This window comes from Vulpes lagopus, chromosome 21 (genome assembly GCF_018345385.1).
Source record: "Vulpes lagopus strain Blue_001 chromosome 21, ASM1834538v1, whole genome shotgun sequence".
NCBI classification, from domain to species: Eukaryota; Metazoa; Chordata; class Mammalia; order Carnivora; family Canidae; genus Vulpes; species Vulpes lagopus.
The window spans coordinates 456,425-478,093 of record NC_054844.1 but is presented as its reverse complement, the minus strand read 5'-3'; the positions used below and the strand labels follow the sequence as shown (position 1 = coordinate 478,093).

The 21,669-nt window shown below is 41.5% G+C and overlaps 1 protein-coding gene across 42 annotated transcripts in view; it reads right to left on the bottom strand.

Moving 5' to 3' along the window:
* The window catches only part of MICAL3 (microtubule associated monooxygenase, calponin and LIM domain containing 3), a 226,940-nt gene that overhangs the window by 102,569 nt on the left and 102,702 nt on the right, over positions 1 to 21,669 (bottom strand). For all 42 annotated transcript variants that reach the window (XR_005984853.1, XR_005984852.1, XR_005984856.1 and 39 more), the window contains 11 exons: positions 19,201 to 19,542; positions 17,187 to 17,394; positions 15,083 to 15,199; positions 14,585 to 14,686; positions 13,855 to 14,010; positions 12,750 to 12,850; positions 9,639 to 9,896; positions 9,110 to 9,225; positions 7,960 to 8,086; positions 6,885 to 6,981; positions 1,870 to 2,017 (listed from right to left, as the gene is read on the bottom strand). Coding sequence is in view for 31 of the 42 variants with exons in the window: in XM_041736012.1 (XP_041591946.1) it covers positions 1,870 to 2,017; positions 6,885 to 6,981; positions 7,960 to 8,086; positions 9,110 to 9,225; positions 9,639 to 9,896; positions 12,750 to 12,850; positions 13,855 to 14,010; positions 14,585 to 14,686; positions 15,083 to 15,199; positions 17,187 to 17,394; positions 19,201 to 19,464 (1,694 nt within the window). In the remaining 11 variants the exon portion in view is untranslated. The remainder of the gene's footprint in view (positions 1 to 1,869; positions 2,018 to 6,884; positions 6,982 to 7,959; positions 8,087 to 9,109; positions 9,226 to 9,638; positions 9,897 to 12,749; positions 12,851 to 13,854; positions 14,011 to 14,584; positions 14,687 to 15,082; positions 15,200 to 17,186; positions 17,395 to 19,200; positions 19,543 to 21,669) is intronic.

Genomic DNA, 21,669 nt, shown 5'->3' with positions numbered 1-21,669 from the left:
GGAGTGTGATCCTGGAGACCTGGGATCGAGTCCCACGTCAGGCTCCCTGCATGGAGCCTGCTTCTCCCTCTGCCCGTGTCTATGCCTCTCTCTCTGTGTGTCTGTCATGAATAAATAAATAAAAACTAAAAAAAAAAAAAACTGTTCCCTTGTACTTTGTACGTGATCTGTACCTATTAAACTAGTGCTCAGTAATGATAAGTATCCTATCTGGATCAGACTGCTTCTAAAGGCCCAGGACTATCACTTGCTGTGTCATCACAGACAAACTGTTGATGCACTAAATCAGCTTTGGTAAATCTAATTCAGCCTTCCAGGGAAATTCTAAAATCTTCCTCAAAGGATTTTTCTACTGCTAATGTTCTTGAGTTTTCCCAAGTATTTAGATTAACAACCACTTCCCCCTGGGCTCAGGCTTCTTATCATTCAATCAAGTCAAGACTGATAGCATTTGGCTCAGGCTTCTTATCATTCAATCAAGTCAAGACTGATAGCATTCTTTTTTCAGAGGTGATTTCGGATATCAGGCAGGCCTTATTTTGTGTTAACGTACTACTGACTCCATAGCAAGTTTTTCATTTTTCTAAATGCCTTTTCTCTATGCAAGAAGCCTATTAAACCATGGAGGCCTCATCATGAATGAAGTCATTGTATTCTAAACAGTGTCAAATTACCTCCTCACTACTTACACAAAACTTCCCTAGACCTTCAGTAGGTGGCCTTTGCCCATCAAACAGGAGTGTGTTCCCTCCATCACTCTCCACCTCACCTGCTGGGTTCCCTTCAGCTACTTCAGCCTCCATCTCTTTTTCTTTACTGCCTTCCCTTTGGAAGAGAGAGGATTCATTTGGTCTTCTAAGGCATTGCAGTGCCATTTATCACCATCCTTCCTCTTCCTCTCAAGTCCTTTCTTGGTGGGGGTGCAAAAGCCCTACTTTCACTTGCTATTTACCAACCTCTCCATTAGCTAAGGGACAGGAGCACTGGAGGTCACTTTCCTTATCCAAACAAATCAGAAATTCCCATTCCTGAACCACACTGTATAAGACTATTTCTACTACCTCTTGCCTCATTAATTTATAACCTAATATAAAGAGGAACTATGTTTCTTAGGTTTCCTTAAGCAATCATTAAAGCAAATGTACAAATTTGGGTCCTAATGATAAAAGGATAGGCAGCCAAAATAATTCAACAGGCTCTGCTTCTTCTTGTTTGGCTTCCATGGTAATGAATGCCTATGGGGGAAATCTGAGTGCGCTGGTCACTGCAGTTGACCTGGGGTCATCCTATTGCAATGATTCTGCATTTAGGTGAATAAAGAATGGCCAAAAGAGGAGGTATCACTGATATAAGTGGGTAAAGAGGCCTGAACCTTGTGGGCTTGGGCAGAGTATATTTGCAAAAAGTCTAATTCTTAACAGAGAATACCAAAGAACCACGATAAATCCAGTAAGTATTCATTATTTTCTGTTTTGTTGGTAGTGACACATTTGCTTTAGCCAGCCAAATGTTTTAGTGAGTTTTTCCTTATAACCAACAGCATCTGAGAGACCTCTCGCCAAAGCGAAAAGTTCAGCCTGGGGCCAAAGAACAGAGTTTTCCTTTGTGTAATGTTAATGGGCCCAGGTGGGCGTTAAAACTAGTTTCTGACTTTCTGAGCGCTGTGATTTTTAAAACCTCAGCTGGATTCAGCTATATGATGCTTGACACATAGTTTTAAATATAATTATAATGAAATTAATCACTGCCTTCTAGAAAAAGTATCTGGCAGTGTATTTCATTCTAGAAAAAAATACAAAATTTGGCTATTAGATAGCAAAATACCCTGAGGTCCTAAGAGAATACAAAATGAAAGCTGTCACAACTTACATCAAATCAGGGCGGTATCTATGGATGATCGCACATAAGGCCAGTCCACTTTTCCAAGACATAGTGAGATCTGTCACATTTACCCCTGCATAGCCATCTGTCTGCCTTTGGCACCAACCCAGCAGTTTGCTTGAACGAGCTACAGACTCTGAAACAACAAAAAAATGATCAGAGGTGTGGTCACCTGGTAGCATTGACGTAGGATCCTTCCTCTTTGTAGTACACATATCCAGCCTGAAAAATAACTAAAGGTAAGAACAAAATAATTGTCACGATTTTTCAAAAGTAAAAAGCAGACTCCCTGCGATGAGCCTGCTTCTCCCTCTGCCTGTGTCTCATGAATACATAGATAAAATCTTAAAAAAAAAAAAAAGTAAATAGCTATGTAAGTGGTATCATGATAGTGGAATTTTAGGTAGATAAGAAACTACCTACAAATTTACCCAGACTCTGATGTCAAAACTAGCCCCTCTAACAGAGTAAGTCACAAGAGGGGTGATCTGGATCTGCTCATGCTAAAGCTCAGTGTCCCTACAGCACTTTTGGATACTGACTTAGATGGATGAGCGCCATCTACTGAGCTGTCACCCTCACTTCCAGAAGGTCTAAGACTTCCCTGGAGAGGTATTCGGCAGCTAGCTGAGGAAGCTCCTTCCCTTCAAAGTAAGGAGGAGGAATAGAGCAAAAAAGAGTACATTCTTTTAGCTAACTGAATTAAAAAAAATATATATATATCTCCCCTCCTCCCAAACAAAAGAATATATTCTCTTTAGCAACACATTAAAGCAATAGCAAGCAAAGCCCACTCTTATATGTTCCATGTATAGAGCCAATTTACCAAGTGAAGGAACTCTGTAGGATTACATTGGCAAGGCCAAGGACCCCAGACCAGAACAATCCCCCAGGCCAGGATTGGCACTCTGTATTAAAAATTAAAAAAAAATCTTGAGAAAATGAATACATAAATACATATGCTTGGATGTTTTCCAGTTCACTGCTATGTCTTCTAAAACGCGAAGGGCCTTTCTAAAGGTCCATTTTACTTAGACTCCGAATAGCCAGAGGAATATTGAAAGAGAAACCCAATGCCGGGGGCATCACAATGCTGGATTTCAAGCTGTACCACAAAGCTGTGATCAAGACAATGTGGTACTGGCACAAAAAGACACACAGATCAAGGGAACAGAACAGAGAACCCAGAAGTGGACCCTCAACTCTATGGTCAACTAATATTCAACAAAACAGGAAAGACTATCCAAGAGGAGAAAAAGACAGTCTCTTCAACTAATGGTGTTGGGAAAATTGGACAGCCATGTGCAGAAGAATGAAATGGGACCACTCCCTTAGACCAGACACAAAGATAAACTCAAAATGGTTGAAAGATCTAGATGTGAGACAAGAATCCATCAAAATCCTAGAGGAGAACATAGGCAACACACTTTTTGAACTTAGCCACAGTAAATTCTTGCAAGATACGTCTATGAAGGCAAGGGAAATAAAAGCAAAAATGAACTATTGGGACTTAATCAGGATAAAAAGCTTCTGCACAGCAAATGAAACAGTCAACAAAACTAAAAGACAACCTACAGAATGGGAGAAGATATTTGCAAATGACCTATCAGATAAAGGGCTAGTTTCCAAGATCTATAAAGAACTTATTAAACTCAACACCCAAGAAACAAACAATCCAGTCATGAAATGGGCAGAAGACATGAACAGGAATTTCACCAAAGAAAGAAGACCTACACATGGCCAACAAGCACATGAGAAAATATTCTGCATCACTTGCCATCAAGGGAAATACAAATCAAAACCACAATGAGATACCAACTCACACCAGTGAGAATGGTGAAAATTAACAAGGCAGGAAACAACGAATGTTGGAGAGGATGTGGAGAAAGGGGAACCCTCTTGCACTGTTGATGAGAATGCAAACTGGTGCAGCCACTCTGGAAAACTGTGTGGAGGTTCCTCAAAGAGTTAAAAATAGACCTGCCCTACGACCCAGCAATTGCACTGCTGGGGATTTACCCCAAAGATACAGATGCAGTGAAACATCTGCACCCTGATGTTTATAGCAGCAATGTCCACAAGAGCCAAACTGTGGAAGGAGCCATGATGTCCTTTGACAGATGAATGGATAAAGAAGATGTGGTCTCTATATACAATGGAATATTAATCATTAGAAATGACAAATACCCACCATTTGCTTCAATGTGGATGGAACTGGAGAGTATTATGCTGAGTGAAGTAAGTCAACTGGAGAAGGACAATCATCATATGGTTTCACTCATACATGGAATATAAGAAACAGTACAAGGGACCATAGGGAAAGGAGGGGAACTGAGTGGGGGAAAAAAAAAATCAAACCATGAGAGACTCCTAACTCTGGGAAACAAAGAAAGGGTTGCAGAAGGGGAAGAGGGTGGGGCATGGGGTAACTGAGTATGCTGGCAAATTGAATTTATTTTTAAGATTTTATTCATTTATTCATGAGAGACACACAGACAGAAGCAGAGACATAGGCAGAGGGAGAAGCAGGCTCTCTGTGGGGAGCTCAATGTGGGACCCTGGGATCATGCCTTGAGCCAAAGGCAGATGCTCAAACACTGTGTCACCCAAGCATCCTGGCAAACTGAATTTATATAAAATATTAAAAAAGAAAAAATAGGAATAAGAAAAAAAAGTCCATTTTTCTTAACTGCATCAGAGAAGCTCTGATATGAAGCATTTATTATTATTTTTTTAAATTTTTATTTATTTATGATAGTCACACACAGAGAGAGAGAGAGAGGCAGAGACACAGGCAGAGGGAGAAGCAGGCTCCATGCACCAGGAGCCCGACATGGGATTCGATCCCGGGTCTCCAGGATCACGCCCTGGGCCAAAGGCAGGCGCTAAACTGCTGCACCACCCAGGGATCCCCTGATATGGAGCATTTAGAAGAATCTGTGAATTCCTATTTGTGTCCAAGAACGTCTGTTCTCTTACCTATGGCAGCTGGATATATCTAACCCTGTAGGAAGTCATTTAGTAATTTGGGAACATGACAAGATAAAAACCGCATATCATAAAAATCCTGTTTCATTTAAGTCTTTCAGTGAAAATGTATTCTAAAACTACACAGAGAAACACTCCTGGTGTTATCATCATAAATAAGAAATTTACTTTATTCAGATGTCTCCCCAGTCTCTATATCCAACAATCCAATATGTACTGGGCAACTTCAATATTCCAGGCTCTAAAATGACAGTGACAAAGGTGATACTGTCTGCTCTCAAGTAGACACCAGAGAGGAGAAATATAAAAATGTCCCCAACTGCTTGTTGGTTGTAAAATCTACCTTGATATTCTAATAACATGTCAAACTCAAAACAGACTCAAATCAGGGAGCCTGGGAGACTCAATCAGTTAAGTGTCTATTTTTGGCCCTCAGGTCATGATTCCAGTATCCTGGGATCAGGCCCACATCAGGGTCCTCACTTGGCAGGGAACCTGCTTCTCCCTCTCTCTGCCGCTCCTCCTGCTTGTACTATCTCTCTCTGTCAAATAAAGAAAGAAAATCTTTAAACATAAAGACAAAAAAAATAGATTCAAACCTTCTCATCCTCCCATTCCTTGACCAAACTGATGGCAGCACTATCTGCAACCATCTCTTGACTCGTGCAACCAAACTACCGATGCCTATTGAATCTGGCTCTTTAATATACTCTTTCCCATGTTTAATAATGACAATGACATTGACAATTAATAATGACAAAATGGCTGCCATTTGTGATCACCCACCATATACCAGACATTGTAATAAATACTCTATATGCCACAGAATCCTCATGACTGTAGTCCAAAGTATGCCCATTTCACAGACAAGGAGACCAAAGTTCACACATGCAAAATAACCTATTCTGGCCCTCATACTTCGCAAATGGCAACGCCTGGACTGGGCCGCAAAGTCAGTTGTTCTCACCATGCTACATTACCTTGTCCAATCCTAACATCAGTATCCTGTTCAGGCCTTCACCACCGTTAGCCTGACTGCTACAGGGTATTTCTAACTAGCGGTCCTGCCTCTGGGATTTCCCTTCTCCATCCATCTTACATGTAGCTATCCAGGTATATTCATGTTGTTCTCCTTTTAAAAATACCTACAGGGGCCCTTCAAGGCACACAAAATATGGAATGGCCTTTATCTCTATAACTGTATCTTGGCGATGTAGTACTCATCTAAAATACCACTGCTTTTTCATAAAGCCTCCCCCAGAAACCTTAGCTTGTATGTGTGCACTCACTTTCTAACAGCATTTTTTTTTTTAAGATTTTATTTATTTATTCATGAGAGACACAGAGAGAAAGAGGCAGAGACATAGGCAGAAGAAGAAGTAGGCTCATGCAGGGAGCCTGATGTGGGACCTGACCCTGGGACTCCAGGATCACACCCTGGGCTGAAGGCAGACGCTCAAGTGCTGAGGCACCCAGGCATCCCTCTAACAGCACCTGTATCTGATTTCTCCTTATATGCTCCTAAAACCTTAGATTGAGGGTTCTGCCTTGACATTACTGACATTTCTGGCTGGGTAATTCTATGCTGGGGGAGCTGATTTGTGCACTCAGCACCCTCCCCTGGTCCTGACAATCAAAATGTCTCCAAATACTACCACATGTGCCCCTAGAGGCAAAATCAGCTCCAGCTGAGAACCGCGGCCTTACACATTACTGTGCACACTAACAGCTCAATGAGTAAGTATGGACTTCTTTGAGTAGGTTACTTGCATTTAAAAGGTCATTACCAGGGGATCCCTGGGTGGCGCAGTGGTTTGGCGCCTGCCTTTGGCCCAGGGCGCGATCCTGGTAGACCCGGGATCGAATCCCACGTCGGGCTTCCGGTGCATGGAGCCTGCTTCTCCCTCTGCCTGTGTCTCTGCCCCTCTCTCTCTCTCTCTCTCTGTGTGACTATCGTAGATAAATAAAAAGATTTAAAAAATATATATATATAAAAGGTCATTACCAGAACTTACCATTGCGCATCAACTTTGGGGTAGTTCGGGAGTTCACCAGGTTCTCCATTTCCAGATGAATATCTCTTGTTTCTCCAGTATTGTATAAATGGCGCACCTGGTAGAAAGTTAAGTTGTAAAATCAAACACCACAAAATAAGTTCCCACCTGAGAGCAAAATGAAAGACTAAGAAAGTAGGCTAGGCAAAGTTCAGAAAAAAGTTATGACAATGACCTTCAAATTCTTTCTGGAATGTGGTGGCGTTACATATAAACCAATACATATTAGTGTAAAAAGTTGTCCTAAAAACTAGCTACTCGGCCACGTAGGACCCTCTGATAGTCATTACTGGACTATTCATACTGCCCACTGACAGCAAGACTCACCGGCCCCCTTATATATAAGTATATAGAGGGCTTAAACCCATAAACCTCAGGTAGAAAGTGAATAAAGAATCACACAAGTACATAGGCAAATATGTTGAATGGGCTGCTTTCCAAAAATTGTTGGACTCTTTGGGATTATTGAGCTTTGTCAAATGTCATTCTCAATGACAAGGCATTAGACACTATGAAAAGTAACTTAGTAGCACAACAAAACTGACCAACAGTATCTTACTTCAGAGTGTCCTAACTTTCAAAATTTCTTCAAGTGTACAATCTCCTCACAGTGGTCCTGTGAATAGCAGGACTATTATCTCCACTTCATAAATGAAGAAACAGGTTCAGAGAAGATGGGATGACACAACCAAGTCCCAAGTGATTGGTGGCAATAATGCAAGTGCAAGTCACATTTCCCAGATAATGAACAGGTGTTCTCTCCCCTACAACATGCAACCTGAATTAGGAAGCACTGGATAAAATCCTCAATCCATTGTTTTTGCCACATATGACCTTCTGGCAAGTTATTCAACAACTCCCACTCTGAGTTGCTCAATCTGTTGAAGGAAAGTGCTATCTATTTTCACCGTTCCAGGGAACATCTACTTGGATTACGAAAGAAGTACGTGTATACGGTGCTAATAGACACATTTCAATGTTTCAAAGGTCTGATCTGTCCTGAAAATGGGCCCAGATGTAGGTAACTGGCTCTTACCTGGCTTGGGCGGAGGAAGTTGATGTTAATATTGGGATATCTGGTGACAGGGTCTATGCTGTATTGGCTGAAGTTTTTACTCACATTCTCAGGGGTAGTCTGAGGCAGCAACCTATAAATGCTTTCCCTGCAAGAACATACAACTATTTACTCAGAGCAGTGACAAGCACCATACACATCTTCCTCTCCTTTGATAATATTCGCATTTTTTTGACAGTGTCCCGAATAATCTGAAGGATATGACAAATCCTCATCCTTGACCACTTTCCTCCAACCTATGTCAGCCCTTGCTCCCATTTGTACCATGCCAGTGATTCCACAGGCCCTGGACTGGTTAAGTACTAGTAGCAAAAGCAAGTACACTGTGGTGGGCTGGGATACAAAGCCTGATTCTAATTTAAAAGGCAACTGATTTACGGTTTTGTTTTTTCAAGTAGGCCAGTTTATAATTTTTAAGAAAATCATGGATGAAAAAACAACCTGCCACCAAACTTGCCGAGTACCTTAGGTAACAGACTTAAATGCTATCAACCACCAGTTGTACCCAGGAAATCTTTTATTTCTCTAGTTCTTCCAGTTAAGGCATTTGTTCTTTATTAACAAACAAATCCTAAGATTCTTACCTCTTTTGCAATGATCTGCTTCAACATATGACATTTGGTATTTGAGAAATGTTTACAAGCAGCTTGGGATTTTCTTTTGAATTCAAAGTCACTTTTTCTTTCTTTTCTTATATTCCTATGTCCCTTGCTACTACACTGATTTCATTAGTATAAGTCTTTCTGCTTTAAGGACAAGAAAATTTAATGTAGTAGGTTTATATACTTGTTCATGTGACTGTCATAAAGGAACCAGATACTGTCCTTTAATGGAATTCAAAGATTCAGATGCCATTCTCAGTGACAAATTAAATTTGGAAAGAAAGAAAAGAAGAGCGCATAAATTAGATAATCTTTACATATCTATGATTTTATAAATATCTTGCCTTTCTTCTCTTAAATGCAAAAACATCTTTAATTAAGAAAGGAAAAGAGAGAGAGAGAGAGAGAGAGAGAGATTGAAGGAAGAAAATCTGTACTCTGCCTGAGGAACAAACCACTCATCATTCCTAGTTTTCTCATGGAAGGGACCCCTGGCTGCTTTCCATTACCTCTCGGCCAAGACTTCCAAGGGGCTTGTTCCGAGAGACCAACTTCGTACCATCCAGGCTGAGTCCATAGCAGCCAGAAACCCCCGGGCTATTCCTGTTCCCATTGGCCAAAAAGGCTATGAAAGAGAGAGAAAACAAGGAATAAAAATAAATTACCTTTAAAAGTGAGAAACTAAAAAAAAATAAAATAAAATAAAAGTGAGAAACTAAAAAAAAAAAAAAAAAGTGAGAAACTAAACTAAGAAACAAAGAGTTTGTTGTTGATGGTACTTTTTGGTAACTGCTCAGATACTGGGCTTTCCCACTTCATAAACTGGTAGAGGAGCAGATCACAAAAGCTGCAGAGCTTCTATCTATACTTAGAAACTTCCCTACTTCCTGGTATATCAGTGTTGTGGATGTGGATACTCACTCAACAACCTGGTATACTCACTCACTCGACAACCCGGTATATTCACGTTTGTTCCTAATCACTATTGCTTCCTTACTATTGCTCCGACTACAAACCACTGCCGTCCTTACTACTCACCTCCAGGAGGCTGTCCCCTACCAGGGCCACTAGTAACTGGTGTCCATTCTGCTCCCGCACCAGGGCAGCGTTCTCAGAGGCGTACATACAGGTGAAGTCAAACATGGCCACATCAGGCTGCCCATAGTGATTGATGGCAAAATCCAGAGATGGCAGCTGCTGCTGAGTGGAGAAGTCAGCCGCCTCTCTGGCATAGTTGAGCAGAGCCTCTTGGTCCACGTTTTCCCGGGAAAGCAAGAGCTCTGTGTCAGCATAGTCCTGTCTCCAGAGAGAGAAGGTTGAAGGAAAAGCCTCACAGAGCCACACTACACAGGTCAGATATAAGCTAGTCTCATAGTCTTTACCTCCTTCCAGCAGTGATTTCATATTCCAAAATGAGTCTTTTACACAAATTACAAAGAAAAGGGGGAGGCTCTTTCTTTAAATTATTTATTTTTCTAAAAAAAGATTTATTTATTTACTTATTTGAGAGAAAGAGTGCACACGATGGGGAGGGTAGAGGAAGAGGGAGAAGCAGGCTCTCAGCTGAGCTGATGAGCAGGAAGCCAGATGCAGGGCTTGATCCCAGGACCTTCAGATCACTACCTGAAGCTGAAGGCAGACACTTAACTCACTGAGCCACTAAGCACACCCCACTTTTAAAAAAGATTTACTTATTTGAGAATGAGAGAGAGAGAGAGAGAGAACATGCGAATGAGCATGGAGGGGGGAAGAAAGAGGGAGAGAGAATCCCAAGCAGACTCCCTGCTGAGCATGGGGCCCGATGACCCCGGGTGACCCTGAGATCATAACCTGAGCCAAAATCAACGCTCAACTAACTGAGCCATCCAGATGCCCCATGGAGGAGGCTGTTTCTAAAAGAACACAGGCTTTGCCGCCTGGTGTTTCCACTTACTTGGAGCAAGTCATATTTCTTTGATCTTGCCTAATCCATCTCATGGAGTTGTTTTGAATACCAAATAAAATAATTTATGTGATGGTACTTTCTAAACTGAAAACGTATTTTATAATTTATGTTATTATTGGCGATCATTATCTTCTGGGTAGCAAATAGCTTTTGGCAAGTAGGACCACCGGAAATGCTCGGCATTGTATAATTCATCAAACTCAAAGGAAGTACCCACAATCTCCAGTGCCAAAAAGATGCGAGGTGGGAGCAACCACAGTCCAGGGGGCTGGGAAGAATATATTGAAAATGAAACAGAGGTTTTCAGAATAATTCATAAGATTCTGAAAGACTTCATAGAAACCCACCAACAAAGAAAACAATGCTGAGAGGAAAAAGGGTTTTCTATATTCAGGCCTGAAAAACTCTTTTTCTGTTCTAGAGATTCCTGGCTAACTGAACCACATCTTTATTCTCCTAAAGTGGGGCCTAAGGTTTGTTTCCAAGTGTTTCTGATGGTACTTTCAGCTACCATTACAAGATGTTAGTGGTCAAAACACAAATACTCAAGCTGGTCCTTGAAACAGTGTTTGTTCAACACTGAATAACCACAACTGGGTTTGTCTTTAGCAGCACACATAGAAACAGGGCGCCTGCCCTCAAAAAAACAAACAAACAAACAAACAAACAAACAAAAACGCCAAATCAAAAGTAAAAGCAAATCAGGTCTTGGCATCCTAGGTTGTCCCTCCATATAGCCATGCCTTGGAGATACTGCAGGTTCAGTTCCAGACCACCATAATCAAGTGAATGTTGGAATATGGCGAGTCAAATGGATTTTGGTTCCCCAGTACATATAAGTTAACATTTATACTATGCTGTAGTCTGAAATGCTACAAGAATTACCAAAGTATGACACAGAGACACGAAATGAATAAATGCTGTTGGAAAATGGCACCAATAGACTTGACCAGTACAAGGCTGCCACAAACTTTCAGTTTTGTAAAAAAATAAAATAAAAAACAAAGCAATAACTGTGAAGCACAATAAAACATTAATTTCAACTGATAAGCACTGTTCTGTTCTGCCTAAGATAGCAGATTTGTCTTAACTTAGTCCCAAAGCACACCACCGGGTTTACTGGCTATTTCTTATTGATAAAGCATCCAACTGAGTACATCTTGCTTATGCTTTTGGTAGAATGTGCTGTACAAACTGCTCTGTCCTGTTTCTCCTTGTACACATAAAGGCACAAGGCCGAGAAACAGACATGAGTTCCGTGAATGGGAAGAGGCTATGCTGCAGGCACATGCTCACTGGTCTGCCCCCAGCACTGCTCTCAGAGAGGGCAACAGTATAACTCAGTCCTGCAGAGATAAAAGGCATCCTGAAATTCAGCCACGAGTCTGTGGTAAGAACTGTACAGGCCTGAACCAGCACATCTGATGCTTCTTCTCTCCATCTCATCACACGGGAAGAGTAATTCCGGTTCAGACTAAAGACTAAATAAGGCTTTAAGAGACTCTCCTTAAAGAACCACCTATCATGTGGGTCTTTGATTTCATATTCTGTTCATCGTCTCTTGGAATGTCATACAATTATCCACCTGGATAAAATGCTGAGCCAGACCTTTCAATATTGTTAGGTCCTGAAGAGGTCTAAATATAGCCTGATCCAACCAGCATTCCAAGACTTCTGATAGACATACCTGCAGTAAAGCCAGAACCAGTCTCAGGTTTCTAGGTGAAACTCCCTTCCCCCTACCACCTTCTCCCAAAAGACAACCTATTAACCAGCTAATTAATCAGTCATATGTGGAATTACTATAACCACAAACCAAATCACCTAAAATTGAATTGAGTATTAGAGACAACTGATATCTAAGATTTGCTTTAGAACAATCCAATGGCAGGAGTGGGGGGTGGGTACTACTAAAATAATAATGGTCACGTGTTGATAATTGTTAAAACAAGATAATGGGCACATGGGAGTTCATTATATGATTTTCTCTACTTTTGTTTACATTTGAAAACTTCCATAACAAAAGATTTTAAAGAAGTTAAACCAGAAAATATTAGAGGAGTACATGTTCTCAGGAGATGAGTTCGATGCTCATTTTTATTCCTTTGCAGGAAAAACTCATCAGACAATAAAATTCTTTCCCTTAGGTGGTCATAATAACTAGTAGCACATAAGAAGAGGCTGGAGAGAAATCCATTACTCACATGCAGTATCACCCCTTTGTCGAGCAAACTCTGCTTTTTGGCTGTCATAACAAAATAGTGTGTGTCATCTTTGTAGTAGACGATATTCTCCAAGTCAATACCTGCAACCAGAAGACAAATCTGTCACATGCGGGCTTGCTGAAATGAAGGTACATTAGGGCAGCCAAATGTTTACATGTGTCCACAGAGACCAGCACTGTCAAACTCCAGGCGGAGAAAGTGAAAATAAAGAAATGTCTAAGCCCAGATTCTCACTCCCTGCTAATTCAGTTCATGAGCAGAGGGGGAGCTATGTTTATACCTGCACTGCTCTGTAATTTACTTGTTACCCTAAGTTATCCTAAAAACTATGATCAATAATAAGCAGATATATAAAGACTGGAAGAAAAAGAAAGGTTAACTTCTAGTAAGAGGTCAGGGTTAGTTCTCAGGTTAAACCTCTTTGATAGTCATCAAGGCAACTGGGATAATCTCCTCTGCTCTTAAGAGGACAATTAGATGCTTGGAAGCAGAGCGTGAATTACTGACTTTTCATTCAATTAATCTAAAAAGCAGACATAATGGGGAAAAAAAACATGTTCTAGAAAACAGAACTGAAATTTGCTGTACATTCTTACTGCAGCTAAATAAGTCAATTTATTCAAAAGCTATCATACCACAATCTCATTTCTATTTTAGCACATGGTTTACTTCATGCCCAAACTGGAGCACAAGAAGATTGTATACTCCGTATCTAAAGTCAGGTTCTAGAGAAGCTGAGAACTACCAATCAAGAGTTTACTGCATTAAGCACCATCACTCAGAGCCATAGCATGGAGGAAATGGTTGAAGAAGAGCTGGTAAAAGGCAGAATGAATCCTTAAAAACAAACAAATAAATAAAACTAAGCCCAGAGCAGCCCTGTCACTGTAAGGAGGACAAAGAACACTAGAGGAGACAGTGATAAGGAAAGCACTATAAAAAGAACGTATAGGAGTAAAGAAAGAACAGAGGGGCAAACACAGGAATAATAATGACCACCCACTCTACCAAACCCTCTGAGAGAAAAATCACAAGTAATTATTTAAATTTCTATCCTTGTTGCTTTGGAGGCAACTATACCAACCTGTGGCTTCCTTTAGTTCCTGGAAAAATTTTTGGTTGAATATAAAAGCCACACCACTGATTTCTTCCACTTTGGCTTCTGCTGTTGTATTTCGGTTAATAAAATTTGCTGTAATGGCTATGGCCAGTTTGCCACGAAATTCTTTCCGGCGAAATCCTGGAAGGAAAGAAATTTTCAAAGGTAGTCAGAGCTTGCTAGAGAAGAAGGAAGACCACTTCAAACAAGAAGGGGTGTTGATGAAGACATTAGGGAACATGTGGCATGGGAATCAGTGGGAAAATTTTAGGGCAATTCTTCTCTATCTGAAAATAAGATGTTTGCCTGTCCAAAAATATAAGAATTCAGAAAAGAAGTAAAGGCTCCCACACACTAACAATCTGAACTCTAACTGTCCAGAATAGTTCTCAGTACAAGGGATTCCATAGAAAGAAAGAACAAATGAAAGAAAGAACAAGAAGCCATCAGCTTACTAACCTTAGATATAAATCCCATAGTGTCAACCAATTAAAGTACAGCTTATTTCCTAGTGCCCTAACAAGAGTGCCCTGTAGGAAGTAGCCCAAGTAACAGCTGGCTAGTGGAAGGCTGGGTCTGCCATTCAGTTAGAATAAACAGCACACATATGCAGATTCTTAGGAATGTGAATTGATGATAGAAACCCTCCCCCAAGGTTGGGGGATGGTCACCCTTCACTGGGCTTCGAACCAGGCAAAGGAGCATGAATCAATACCTTCCAAGGTGTTCCTACGGCCATCCCCTCCAATGATCACTTCAAATTCATATTCTGACACAGGATGGGTTTTGGGGTGGACCAGTGCCCGCCAACCTATCCCTGTGGACCAAGTCAAAATGAAGGTCATCATCCAGATCATACACACTTAAGACTCCTTTAGATACAAACTGCACAAAACCTCAAACTAAAAATACTAGGAGTAAAGGCATGGGGTACAAAACACAGGAAAAAGAAAAGCCTTGAAGAAGGCTCACAAGAGAATGTCCCCATGACATGATTTGTCATGTCGTGTTTAAGACGTCTAATACTATGTCAAAAGCCTCCTTCACTGAGTCAAGAGTTCCTCAGAAGATAGAGGCTATATAATTGAAGCAGCTTCTTTAACTAGTTCTGAGAACCACCCACAGCTTCTTGTAGTTCTCTCCCTTGATTTCATCTCTCCTCACCCAGACCAGGCCCTCTTATCCCTCCCTTCATTTGTCCACTCCAACTCACGTTCATTTTCTTGGTCCTCGGGAGGCTGTACAAGACCTTGGAATTCCACATTGACATGGATCTCAATGCCTAGGATCAGGGCTACTTTCAAAAGTATTAGTTGAAGCTGACGGATACCTGGGGGAACAAGAAGATGATACTAGTGAGGACATACCAAGAAGGGAGGCCTAGATAGCAATTACTACCCAGCTTCTCACCTGCCCACTCACACACTTTCTCCAGATTCTCAAAGTCTCCTGTAGTTGGAGACATTTTCCAAACCATGCTTCACAGCGTCTTTCTTTCTTTTTTAAGGGCAAATGCAATTTGGTGCAAGAGATGTTCTAGAGAGATGTGCAAGGCCACTCCCACCTCTTGGGTTAGGTGTTCAAAACAACCAAAAGCTCTGAGACAACAGAGATTGTGGCCAACAGGAGACTCTTTTCCATCTCCCCTTGATTCAGTCAGAGCCACACCATATAGTGGAATCTACAATCCTGACAAGGACATGGTACTTACAATAAAAGGCTAAAGCTGTGCCCCCACAGGTGGGTTTTCCCGTTTAATACAAAGGGGCTGCACTACTTCCTGAGATTCCCACAGCATCTTCCTTTCATCCTACCACCTCCCTGATCTTCATGAAGTAAGAAAGGGAAACCTTAACCTAAGTCTCTTACTATTGTCCCTCCCACCACTGGTCTACAGGTACAGAAACCAAGGCTCATAATGATGGAAAATCCTTCTCATCATCACAGAGAGATTTACTTATTCCATGTCCAATGAGTGACTACCAACTGTCAGATATGGTCGCAGCCCCAGGCTTATGGTGATAAAAATCTAGTCCCTAATGTAGGACACTCTCAGCTCCAAGACAACTCTCACATAAGGCAGACAAATCCAGACAAATCCAATGACCTTTGGTCCTCTTTGAAGACCAATCTCACCTGCAGCCTCTGACTAATCCTCATCTAAGTCATCTCGGTTCTTTTCCGCAGCTTACCACAACCACCACCCTTCTGAGTCACACTCCTAAAGGTTCATTAAATCCCATTCTAGCACAACTACTTCAACCAGCAATGGTTAGGCAGTTTGATATATCTGCAGGACACATCTGGAGGAGCTCAGAACAAAAGTTCCTCGATAAGACTTTCCTGGAATCATTAACGATGACCAATAAACAAGACTCAAACTTCATGATGTCTGTTCTGAATCACTTTTTCAGAGAGGCCACTTAACAATCATGAAAAGACTATCTGCATTAACTTGTATTTACTCTATAGGATCTCAGAAAAGCATACCCTAAGCTGAGCTTGGAGATGACAAAAATATATCTAGAGCTATCCAGGCTATAGACCTTATGAGAATCACCTAGCCAAATGAGTCTCATTACTGACTTGCCATTTGTGATCAAACTAGGAGGCTGCTTCTCAAGCTGTGCTTTCCCCAGGACTGTCCCCATAGCATTTTGTTCTTACACTAGTAGAGTATGTATCATATCACATTAGAGATAGCCTCATGATTTTTTGCTTCTTCCACTTGACTAAGAACCATCAGAGGGTCAAGGCTCAAATTGGTAGTGTTTCTTGGCCTGGCCCCAATGCCCATCCCACCCACTGCAAGTGCTCAGGAAGAGTTCAAGGCCTAACTTTAGAAATCCTTAAGTTAAACTCATTTCATAGGAAATAACACTTGCAGTTAAGATTCCTAGGTGATGGTGCCTGGGTGGCTCAGTGGTTGAGCGTATGCCTTCGGCTCAGGTTGTGATCCCCAGGTCCTGGGATCGAATCATCAAGCCCCACATCAGGCTCCCTGCATGGAGTCTGCTTCTCCCTCTGCCTATGTCTCTGCCTCTGTGTGTGTGTGTGTGTGCCTCCTGAGTAAATAAATGAAATCTTTTTTTAAAAAAAAAAAAAGAAAGAAAAAAAAAAAGAGTCCTAGATGATAGATAATCGCGTCACAGGTATTTTGACTCCAAGCACAGCATGCTTTCTATACATTAGATATTAATGATGTTAGAGCAAATTGAGCTATTGAGTATGAATTCCTTGAATAATCTGCCTCTTTCTACTGAACAAGTGGGTAGGGGGCAGGGGCGAGATCCTACAGGAGGACTGATTTTACTTACTGATATGGTCAATAGCTCCAGCACAGAACTTGCCATAGAATTTCTTGGCACCCAGACCTCGCAGATCATGTATGGTGAATGGCCAGAGATGCAAGACGTTGTTGCGGGAGAAGGCATCTCGTTTCTCAATAACAACTACCTTAGCTCCCAACAAGGATAAGTCAATGGCTGTACGGAGACCACAGGGGCCAGCTCCAATGATGAGACACTGAAAAACACAGCTGCTTTCAGGGCAAAGGCAGTATCTCTTGGGAGAGCTCACATTTCAATAACAGTTTCATGATCTTGTAAACCATCATTACCTAAAGCCCCCAAGTAGGGCTATTCTCCCAAGAAATCTTCAGACCCATCTGGGTCATAGAAGAGCACCTGCAATGGCTTGAGAGAAAAATTAGTGATTGTTATGGATACAGAAGACTCTTAACTGTTAGTGCTGGACATAAACCCAGCACACGTTCACCTTGTAGATCTGCAATCTATTGAAGTGGCCATCATTTCAACATAAGATTTGAAAATCATGTCATCTTTTATTAATAGGAGAGGACCTTTTGAAAGGTTTCTAAGTCAAGCAGATTTCTATCAAGCAGATACAGATTATTAAACACATAATTCAGGCAATATTAAGAGTCCTGAAATGAGTCTACCACTCAAGGATTCCTAGAAGGCAACTTTCAAGAGCCAAAGTTTTATGTGATGAAAAGAATTCTAAAATCATCATCTTTAGACTGAAAGTTGAGGGAAATGATCTTAAAGACCCATATTTTAGAGAAGTACTCAAAGTGAGAATGGACACCTAACTAACTTGTACTCTGTGCACAGAGGAAAGAAAGACATGCAAGGTTTTGGCTTTGAATTCCTTTCATTATTGATAAAAAAAACAACAAAAAACAAACAAACAAACAAAAACAAAAACCACCAGAAGTGGATGCCTGGGTGGCTCAGTGGTTGACTATCTGCCTTCAGCTCAGGGTATGATCCTGGTCCAGGGATCCAGTCCCACATTGGGCTCCCTGCAGGGAGCCTGCTTCTCCCTCTTCCTGTGTCTCTGCCTCTCTCTGTGTCTCTCATGAATAAATAAAAGCTTATAAAAAAATAATAAACAACCAGAACTCACTCGTAAGAGTCATGCCTTTGAATTTCTTAAATTTTGCTGATGAATATCTACCCAGAGGCAAATCCACGGGGGAAGGGTCTCTAGGTCTCCACACAGGGCAAATTAAAGCTCATGAAAGGATATTAATGATCTAGTCATGAAGTCATCTCCAACTTTGTTTCTCTGGTTGTTTTTCCAAACTTCTCACTGAAAGTATTTTCACATAATGAGGAAAGCAGGATATATATTTTGTTCCTTCTCCACTTCCTCGTACCTGCCCCTGTACAGGTGACTGAATATCTCACCTGTTTCATGAAAACTGTATTTCTCTAGATTGTGAAAAAAGCAAAAGAATATTTTGGCTCACAAGGCCCTTGCTTATCAAAACAAACCCCTGGAATACGAATGAAAAGAGAGGTCTGAAGTTAGAGGCAAATGCTCAAGTTAGCAAATATTATCTAGACCTTATTAGTCACTGAGTATGGAGTGATGACTTTATAGAGATGACATGCCAGATGTTATGAAGCCATGTTCAGATAGGATGCTAACAAGGCATGGCTACTTCTTTGCTAAGCCACCTGCACCCGCCTAACAGTGTGAGATTCAAAATAGAGCCTCAGGGAGGAGAAAGTTCCTTGCCACTTGACTTCAGGGTTGTTCTTAAATAGCTGAAACCCTGTTCAACATGTGAACACATGAAATAAGAACAGGGTCTGGGGCATGTAACAGTTGACTGAACACAGGTGATGGACCCACAGAGTTTGACTTTCTATCCTGGGTCTCAGCTAGACTCTGCCTAGTTCTCATGCATTATACCTTTACATAATCCCTTCTCCAGCCTACCCTTACTCATAATCTTTTCTTTTCTGGTTAAATCCTTAGGTCAGTGACCCCAAGGCCTGGGGTAAGCCAAATCCTTACCTTGGTGTTAGTGCAGGCTTTTCCCTTTTTGTAGTCTTTGTGGCTGCCCCGCTTGTCCAACTTTGCCCACAGAGCTTTGGCTTTCCAGTAGTTAAGCTTGGACTTGAGCTTGTGATAAAAGGAGCGGTAGTCCTTAGGCTTCAGTTCGAGGTGGTCACAGAGCTCTTGGAAAGCCTTGAGGGTCCCCTTGCAGGTGGTGGCCTGCACAAACCGGTCAAAGAGGACGTGAGCGTGATTCACTGTCTCATTCTTACTGTCCTCCATGCTTCATCAACTCTCAGCAACCCCCAACAAAGGGGGCAGTGGGATGGCTGTTGATCCACCTGATTCTGTCACATTAATCTAGCAAAAATAAAGAGAAAGGAATGGTTAGCAAATCCAAATCTCTACCTAAAATATTTTCTAGGAGATATAACTCCTTTTCAAATGGAGTTCCGAAGTGTCATAGTCATTCATTCAACAAATGTATATCCTATACCTTCTAAGCCAGGCACTATCTGTGACACTGGGGATGGAAAGATGAGTAAAACAGTGTTTGCTTTCAAGAATCTTACAGTTTAGTGTGTGAGGCAGGCTGATGAACAGAATGTTAAACATAGTCTGGTAAGTGTCATTAGAGAGCACGGCACAAGGAATTTGGGGACACAGAGGATGAGTATCTAATCATAGCGGGTCCTCGTTGAAGATAAACCTCTGAAAGGTGACAGCTAAGTCTTCCAGGGGAAATCAGTATTAGCCTGAAAGTGAAGAAGTGTAGAAAATGGGAAAGGAAAGAAAATACAAAGGCTTGTGAGTGACTCTTACAGATAGGAAAGGCTCAAGAATAATTGTCAGGTTTCCAACTTAGGCAACTGAGTAAATGGTGACACCAAGCCAACGAATCAAAAATAGAGGAACTTGGGATCCCTGGGTGGTGCACTGGTTTGGCGCTTGCCTTTGGCCCAGGGCGCGATCCTGGAGACCCGGGATCGAATCCCACATCGGGCTCCCGGTGCATGGAGCCTGCTTCTCCCTCTGCCTATGTCTCTGCCTCTCTCTCTCTCTCTCTCTCTCTGTGACTATCATAAATAAATAAAAATTTAAAAAAAAATTTAAAAAAAAAATAGAGGAACTTATTTGTGAGGAGAGCGTAGTGAATTCCCTTTTGACTTGTTACATTTGAGCTGCCTTAACAGAGGTGCTCACCAGGCAGTCAGGCATGTATTTGAAGCTCAGGGGAGTAGCTAGGGACCTAGGCCCAGATTTGAGAGTCATTAGCATGTAGGTGGTAGCTGAACCTTCAAAAGTGGTATAGTCACACAAGGGGAGTCCATGGGAAGAGAGAGCCATGGGCCCTGGATGAGATCTGAGACTCATCAACTTGTAAGGAATTGGTAGAGAAAGATGAGCTCCTCTAAAAAGATTGTGAGGCACAGTACAGAGAGGTCCGAAGAGAACCAAAGGGCAGTGTCACAGCAGTCTAAGAAAGCACAAAGTCCAGAAGTATCAAAGTAAGTAGGGATTTAAAGGACTGAAAAAGTCTTGCTCCTGCATGTGATATATGGCAGGGTAGGAAGATTTTATAGCCATTTCATTTTGCCTACAAACATATTTGACAGTAATGATAATGTCTACACCTTCCACTTATCAAAAACATCTGTACTTCTACCATCCTATATGTGCTGGATAGAAGCTTTTTCTTTTTCTTTTTTTTTTTTTTTTTTGGATAGAAGCTTTAAGATGGGACAAAGTGCCTTACATGCTTCTTAAATGTACTCACCCCCTTGGGTCTGTTTCATCATTTTTGTACCATGTTTCATGTATCCTCACTACTTAGAACTATTATTGGGAGTTAGTAGGCAAAGGACCGAAAGTGAACACTAAGTCATAGTAATAAGAATAGCGAAGCAGGTCAGAACAAGAAAATAAGCACTTGCAAGGCTCTGAGACTCCACCGCCATCTGTGAGCCAGATATTGGTGACATGACCCTGGACAAGTCATTCTGCCTCACCAGGCCTTCATTTTCCCTCTTGTAAGACAAGGAGGTGACACTGGATGGTCTCTAAACTCCTCTTCTGATTCTGAAGTTCTCAGAGTTTAGTGCTGACAAAATCCTGATGGTCATAGTACTCACTTCCCGTGTTCTAGTCACCAATTTGCTACTAGTGTGACAAACAGGACTGCACTGAAACTTCACCTTTAAGAGGACTTACTCTTGGAGATGGGAGGAAACAGAGGAAGGAGGTGTTGATCGAGGTTGGTTAGGAGGGCTGCAGAAGTAAGAAGTGACTCACTATGTAGTGAACCAACCCAAGAATACTGGGAGCCATCAAGCTGTATGTGCTGATAAAATCAATTCTCAAAAGAAGGCCCCAAGCTCTAGATTGACATAGAAGAGATCCAGGTTCTGTCCTGAAGCTCTTTCACTGGCTAAGTGTCTGTGCAAGAGAATCCTCCTTTGTGAAGTAGAAGTAACATCCTGCATCTCT